Consider the following 7918-nt stretch of genomic DNA (forward strand, 5'->3'; position numbering starts at 1 on the left):
AAAAACAAAGGAAATTAAAATTAATGTCAATTAAGAAAGAGATTTTCTATTCTTTTTCTTTCAAACCAAACACAGCCTAAGATAAGAGCAATAGTATTGACTGTGCTAGGATTACTACTTTAATGGAAGTAGTGTACTAAAGAAATGCTTTTGAGCATTATTGAGGGTGTGCTTATGACATTGAATTAGGGTTTTGTATGACGTTGAATTAAGGTTAAGTACAGGGACTGGATGCTAGAAAGTGTCATGGCGAACTGATGTCATGTGTGTCGGCTAGCGAGTGTGTATGAGGTGTGACCGTGACTTTCGACGATGATTGGACGGTTGGATTTGCGCGACAAATGTTGATTTAAGCTGCCTCACAACGGCGTCGGTGGCACCTTTGCTGTGGCTCAAAGGGAAGTGTAGGGGGTGGGTGTTCACCATAATTTAGCAAGAAAAAGAAAATGGTCATAAAGAAAAGGGAGGCAAGAGAGGAGGTGTGGGAGTTGGAGTGAAGAGAGGACCATACAATCTAGTACTTAGGGTTTCATTTGTGGCTATTGACACCTTGAGAGAAAAACCAAACAATGGTTGCGTACTAGGTGGGGGGACATCTTAGAGAACAAATAGGTCATACACAAAAAAACAGTATACCCACATTTTCTCCTCCTTATTAAATAGATGGGCCCTCTCGTGGGCTCTCTCTCTCTCTCTCTCCCTCTCTAAAATGGGTACTAAGTGAATTTTTGTGGGTAGTAAAACTCGTGTATTAGGTTTCACACAAGCCCAAAAGGTTTTGTAATGTATCTAACCATCCCTTCAGACTTTCAATTTGATGGGCCACTTCTTGGGTAGTGGACATGCAAAAGTGAGCGATGGGGTTGCAAACAGTTCTTAGCACATCAATGATCAATCACTGGACCCACAAAATGTTCTTGAGTTATCCTTTCCTTCTTTCTTTTTTTTCTTCACTCTATAGGGGCCCATTTACGCATATAATTTTGTTGACTACCATGTAAAAGTGAGATTTTGATCAGATGGTTAGTAAGTAGCTTAGGGAGTTGAGCAACTTTTCTTCTTTTGGGGTATGGCCTATTCATTGTATATAGAGATGGTTTGTTCATTTGAGCCTCTATGCCAAGGCTTGGTTAATGACCCAATTAGTTGTATTGATGGAGAAGAATAAAAGCAAATGGGTGTGACAGAGATTATATATGGACATTCATGAATCTAATAACAACTTTAGTTTGCTTAGTACAATAAAGTATTCCCCACAGGTTTTACAGGGAATTTAATCATCAGTCAGAGAATAAATGATCTAGTGAGAAATTCTCATTCCTTCAAGGTATAATGCATTTCCTTGTTGAATCAGATCTATGACTATAATAGAAGTGTCCCACAGTGTGTAGCATGGGTTGATGCGGCTCCAGTTGAAATTACCTATTTTATTAATACCAGGAAGAAAGAAAAGGAAAGATAGAGAATCTCTAATCTCCTAATGAAGGGTTAGCTTTCTTCATTTCCACTACAGGAGGGTTCCAAGGGTTAGAGTTTATAGTTTTAAAAGTGTGCATATCTAGTAAAGTTTACCTGGTGCAATGGTAAAATCTTAGGAAGCATGAGAATGCAGTATCAAGTCTAAAAGCGAAAAAAAAAAAAATTGAAAGAAAGAAAGAAAAACACAATTGAAGGACTCTAGATATAGCCGGGACCAACATTGGGTAATGACCTTTTTCTATCATGTACCAACAGCAGACAATGTCGACATATCAATGTAGACAATTCAATCGATACAGTCTTGCCAATGGACCATTGTAGCAATCGAACAACCCTAACTGCCGGATTTTCCGATCCGATCACGGCCGGTAAATTAGATGGCTAGCATCAAATATCATCATTCAACATGTATTGGGCCCTAGTAGTGTTTTTTTCTTTTTTTCTTCTTTTGATAAAGAAATGAGCACTTGACATTAGCAATTAGTCCTCCCCCAAAGAAAGGAAAAAAATCAAAATAAAAAAATAAGAATTAAGCACATCATGCATCTTTGCATCCATCATGGACACCTAATGCTTGAAGTCTATACACTAATTACATAAAAGACTCATTTCACTCTTCCAATCAACCTTCCTTTATAATGGTACATATATAACTCGTGCTTTTTTAATCCTATACCTAGTTGGAAGCTATAACAACTCTTTATCTTATTATTATATTCTCTATTTTATTGTATATAGATAAAATATGTTAGAAGGAGATATCAAGCTTTGCACAGTATTCCTCCCCATCTGCAGTCTTTTTCTTCTGAAAAGAAAGTGGAAGGTACATAGTGAAGAAAGGAACCAGCAAGCAGAGTGGATAACAAGATAGAGATGGCTAGATATAACTAAATGGACAGTGGAGAAAGCAAGATGGACCCTGGTATAAACACACCCACACCAACTCAAATAAAATATAAGCTTATATGTATGGAGGAAGGTCTCCTGTAATATAGTAATTCAATGGGGGGGGGGGGGTGGATCTCTGGCTGACCGAGGAATGCGCAGTACAAACATGCTTGGTGATATGGAATTCTTCATACAAAATTCAGCCTCATCTCAAGTGATGATCTTGATTCTGTAGCCATCTTTGTTGAAATTTGTAAATTAAAGTATATTTCCAGGCAAATTTGATTCCCTGATTGGACTGGTTTGGGCCATGAGATCTTCTCAGGAGGCCTTTAGATCAGGTTCTTCAGATTTATCTGCACATCAGATATAAAATCTTCTAAAAATCATACTATTCCAACTATTAACATGTCTTTTTCTTTTGGTAAGTTCCTAACTATTTTATGTCATGGTCTCAACAAAATGAGTTTTTACTCAACTCTCTCTCTCTCTCTCTCTCTCCTATTTTTACTGGCATTTGAAGTTGTTATTATGGTGGTGGTTGGATTAATTTCTTGGCATTTCAATTGCTTTATCTTTGAGCTCTTCCACCAACCACAAAAAATAATAAATAAATTAACACAAAAGATTAAACAAATTGAAAAGGACAAAAAGATATTTAATTCAAATAGCAGGACCCCTCCTCCCCCTTCTTCCCATCTTTTTTGATTAAAAAAAAAATTGGCTGGAAGTAGACGTTTCCTCGTTTTTCATCTGTTTCTTTCTTCTGACACACTGATAGAGTTCTTAACACCTCTTCGAGTCTCTCTCTCTCTCTGAAAGGTTCGTTGTTCTTCATCAAACGAGCCTGGATCTAATGATTTGAAAAGGAGGGTCAAATCACTCAAGTTCTCTCTCTTGTTTTGATCTATTCTCAGGTACTTCACGCAAAGCTATAAGTGAAAGAGGGGCCTGTGAAGGAACAACTCCTACGCATCCCTCTCATCAACACTAGCAGCAAGAACACACACACAAATAATTAATAATTTCTGCTATTCTTAATTCTCTGTTTCCAAGGCAAAATAGTACACATGGTTTGGATAAGGAGTGAAGAAAGATGGGTATCTTTTGTTCAGGCTTTCTAACCCCATCTCTCTCATTCTTTCTCTTTTTATTTCTTTTCCTTTTCAGCGGGAGAGCTGCAAACTACTGAACCTGACAAGCGAGACCCTTCCAAACCAAAGTGAAGAGTGAGTGATACTGATGCATACATCGATTGAATAGATAGACAGAAGGTCAGGAGCTCTCTTTCTCTCTCTCTCTCTCTCTCTCTCTCTGCAAGATCTTTCATGGGTTTCGGGTCACTGTAATTAAACACAATTTTCATCTGCAGAAGATGAAGCACGTGCACTCTGATTTCCATCATACCAGGTACTTGTAATATCAACTGATAGTTTCTCTCTCTCTCTTTCTCTCTCTCTCTCTCTCTCTCTCGCTGAAGCTACTGCTTACTGTTCCTGCTGTTGTATATATAAAGGACATGACTATAATTTCTGGACCCTTTCAACCTAGTGATTATAAGAAATAAAAGACAAGATGGGTCCTTTTGAAACCCTGAATTGTTCTGAATTATGGGTTTGAATGGAATCTCGAGTCACTGAGTACAGATTTCAGTCAAGAGTGCTTGTCTTTCTTTCTGGTATTTTACTGATCCATGATGGGTTTCTTCTCCTGTCGGTTGCTGCTTCAGGTGTTCTCTAGGATCAAGATGCTGATCGGAGCTCGCCTAGAAATCTGAAGAATTCAGACTGTATGTTGAGAAACAAGATGGGCTGAAATCAATGACCCAGAATGATATTTTGGTTGATCGGTAGGATAATATTTTACCTGGAAAGAGAGTTCATATAGGGACTGAAGAAAGAGGAGAGAAAGAGAGAAGAGTTGTGAGAATTTGGGTTAGTTGTTAAGCCTAACGTAGTCTCTTTTTAGTGGTATAAGATAGTCATCAAATCAATGGCGACGTACTTTCACGGAACTTCGGAAATCCAAGCTGACGGGTTGCAGACGCTTTATCTGATGAACCCTGGCTATGTCGGATACTCTGACACACAGCCTCCGTCTAACATGGTCTTCCTCAATTCCGCCGGAAACACTTTAAATCCGGCAAGCTTATCACACGCGGCACAGACGAGCCAACACTTGGTGGGAATCCCACTTCAGGCGACGGCTGTGGCTGCCGGGGCGGCAGCAGCATCGCAAGATCCTAACCGCCCATCAGTGCACAGCCAGCAGGACATGTCCACCATCCATGGGTTTGTTCCTCGTGTTCACTACAATCTGTGGACGCCAATGGATCCGACGGCCGGAGCTGGAAGTCCACAGGCTCACCACCAGCACCAAATTTCCACAACAGCAGCTGCGGCGGCGGCAGTGAGCAATTCTGTCGGTGTTACCGACGTTTCATCACAATTGGGTCTCAGGCGGTCTGTTGTGTCACCGACTCAGCAAGGACTGTCTCTCAGCCTTTCTTCTCATCAGCAGCCAGCTTATGGGTCATACAGGCAAGAATCTGACATTCCGGCACCAGCTCCAGCTCCGGCTATATCTCCGACCAGCGGCAACGAGATGCGTATATCAGGCGGCTCTTCCTCATCAGCATCGGCAGTTTCCAATGGAATTTCTGGCATGCAGAGTGTTCTATTGGGTTCCAAGTACTTAAAGGCTGCACAGCAGCTCCTCGACGAAGTCGTTAATGTCGGGAAGGGAATCAAGACTGAATCGGCGAAAGGCAGCAAAGGACTTAGCAAATTAAGCAGGGACTCAAATGCTGGGAGCGGAGAAGTCTCGAATGCAGGCGAAACCAGCACGAAGCCCGCAGTCGAGCTCACAACAGCAGAAAGACAGGAGCTTCAGATGAGGAAGGCCAAGCTTGTCAGTATGCTTGATGAGGTATGAATATTACATCTGCTGAGGTTTTGATTAAAAGAAACCTAAGAATCCCCATCAATTCAAGTTACAGAGGTTGATTTTAGGAAAGGAATTCTCTAAAGGCAAATTATTGGTAGAACTATTCAAAATTGAGTTGGGTCTCTATCGATTTCAGTTGGACTTTATCTTTTTGAAGGAACCCATCAAAGAAAAATGGTTTAAGATTTTAATAAGGTGTGTCAGCTTTCTATAGCATTTTTTTATGTTAAATTATTAGAAACATTTATGTTTTCTAATTCTGGAAGAAAAGATTTCTTTTTAAAATTCTTATGCAGAACTGATATGCTTTTCAGTATCTTCCTCTGTGACAAATTCAATAATGAATTTCAATCGGGTTGTCCATAAAAATTATTGATATCAACCAGCTTTTGGAATGCTGAAGCTTGATTGTCCTAATTCTCCTTGGTTTAGTTTAATTAAAATACGGAAAGAGTTGTAATTTCCCAGATTTAAGGCTCTCCTGCAATGGGACCCTGTGTATTGAATCTCTTTAATGGTTATGAAGGTGGAGCAACGGTACAGACAGTACCATCACCAGATGCAGATCGTAGTGTCTGCATTCGAACAAGCAGCAGGCTTCGGGTCAGCAAAAACGTACACTGCCCTTGCTCTGCAGACGATTTCAAAGCAATTCAGGTGTCTGAAAGATGCAATCTCTGGGCAAATTCGAGCCACAAGCAAGAGCCTGGGTGAAGAAGATTGCTTTGGAGGGAAGTCTGAGGGATCACGACTCAGGTTCGTAGATCAGCAGCTTCGACAACAACGGGCGCTTCAGCAAATTGGAATGATCCAGCACAATGCTTGGAGACCTCAGAGAGGATTGCCCGAAAGATCCGTTTCTGTTCTTCGTGCTTGGCTCTTCGAACACTTCCTCCACCCGTAAGTGCTCTGCAAATTCACCTTCATCTTTCCTCACTCTCTCTATTCAGAGATGTTTATGAAGATTATTGAATCGTTCGACTTAATTTTCAGCTATCCCAAGGATTCAGACAAGCACATGCTTGCAAAACAAACAGGGCTTACCAGGGGCCAGGTAGCCATTAGATTCTTCCTTCAGATATTTTCTGATTTTCCATCATTTTGAACAGTTGTGTGGTGTGATTAAAAGATATTTAATCTTGGGCAATGCAGGTCTCTAACTGGTTCATAAATGCTCGAGTTCGGCTCTGGAAGCCAATGGTTGAAGAGATGTATTTGGAAGAAACCAAGGACCAAGAACAGAATGGCTCAGAGGATAAAACCAGCAGGAGTGAAGTCAATGAGGATTCAGGGTCGAAATCCAATGCTGCACAAGAGAACAGTCCTGCTAGAACGGATCAAATAAAAAATTTCAGCTCCAAACAAGGCAACACCACCAACCTAAACGCCATTTCTACCGCCATTTCAAATTCTTCAACTTCTGCTATCATGGGCGGAAACATACGGACCCAAGCTGGCTTCTCCCTCATTGGGTCATCAGACGTTGAAGGGTTCATGCAAGGAACCAGCCCCAAGAAGCTCCGGAGTACAGAGTTGCAGCAGAATTCCCCAAGTAGTATTCCTTCCATGGACACAGATGTCAAGCCTGCAGACACAAACAGAGATCTCTTCACAAAATTTGACACGGGCAGACAGAGCAGAGGTGGGTACCCATTAATAACGAGCACGACCAACCATGGTGGAGCATTCAGTGCGTACTCACTTGGGGAGCTTGGCAGGTTCGACCCTGAGCAATTCGCACCAAGATTCTCTGGCAATGGAGTTTCCCTCACTCTTGGCCTTCCCCACTGTGAAAACCTCTCCCTATCAGGAACCCAACAGACCTACCTCTCCAACCAGAACATTCAACTGGGAAGGAGGCTAGAGATAGGTGGAGGTGAACCCAATGACTTCTGTGGGATGAGTTCTCCACCTCCCCACTCCTCTGCTGCTTATGAGAACATGAACATCCAGAATGGAAAGAGGTTTGCAGCACAGTTATTGCCAGACTTTGTGGCTTGATGGGTTCACACATCCTTCACACTTGTCCAATCTCTCATTTTACTTCTGCCATTGCTGCTCAATTGATGGGTACTTCCAACGGAGAAAGAGAAGGAGATTATATTCGTCTCCCATCTCAGGTTAATCCACACTATTGCATCTCTTTCCTTCCCCTCTTCAGTGAGGAAGATAAGGGTTTTGCAGGTCTTAGTACTACTGTAAAGAAAGAAAAATTAATACAGGTTTATACTTGGGGAGAGCCATAGGAGTTTCTTGATAGCTTAGACACTCAGGTTATAAGGTTGGGGATTGTATATTATTTTTATACATTTTGGAAGATAGATAGATAGATAAATAGATATCATGGATATGCAAGTTAGTTATTTGGGTATACAAATATATATATATATATATATATATATATATATATTTTCTGTATGATTTACTTTGGTTCTTGTGTGTAATTGTAATCCATCAATCACATTTATAAGCTGGGAGGACCAAGGAAGTGAATTTTATATCTATTCATGCATGGAAATTTGTTTGTAACAGACTATTTGTTTGTAACAGGTCTTTTCTTATACCAGACAGACTATTGAATCAATCTTGAACCTCATCTCCATCA

General features: G+C 40.8%; 1 protein-coding gene across 4 annotated transcripts; it reads left to right on the forward strand.

Annotated features, from left to right (window-relative positions):
• Positions 1-2372: 2372 nt before the first annotated feature.
• On the forward strand, positions 2373-7672 carry LOC148871356 (BEL1-like homeodomain protein 1). Of its 4 annotated transcripts, none has more exons than XM_088972797.1 (7): positions 2373-2581; positions 3538-3641; positions 3740-3777; positions 4097-5295; positions 5840-6213; positions 6307-6367; positions 6466-7672. In XM_088972797.1, the coding sequence occupies exons 4-7, from the start codon at positions 4360-4362 to the stop codon at positions 7312-7314; spliced, it is 2220 nt and encodes a 739-aa protein (XP_088828923.1). In that variant the 5' UTR covers positions 2373-2581; positions 3538-3641; positions 3740-3777; positions 4097-4359; the 3' UTR covers positions 7315-7672. The 4 variants fall into 4 exon arrangements, with proteins under 4 accessions (XP_088828923.1, XP_088828921.1, XP_088828924.1 ...); XM_088972795.1 differs by lacking the exon at positions 2373-2581 and adding an exon at positions 3007-3284; XM_088972796.1 differs by lacking the exon at positions 2373-2581 and adding an exon at positions 3068-3189.
• Positions 7673-7918: the final 246 nt, after the last annotated feature.

This window comes from Nelumbo lutea, chromosome 2, assembly GCF_056320005.1.
Source record: "Nelumbo lutea isolate HS-2025 chromosome 2, American lotus-T2T, whole genome shotgun sequence".
NCBI classification, from domain to species: Eukaryota; Viridiplantae; Streptophyta; class Magnoliopsida; order Proteales; family Nelumbonaceae; genus Nelumbo; species Nelumbo lutea.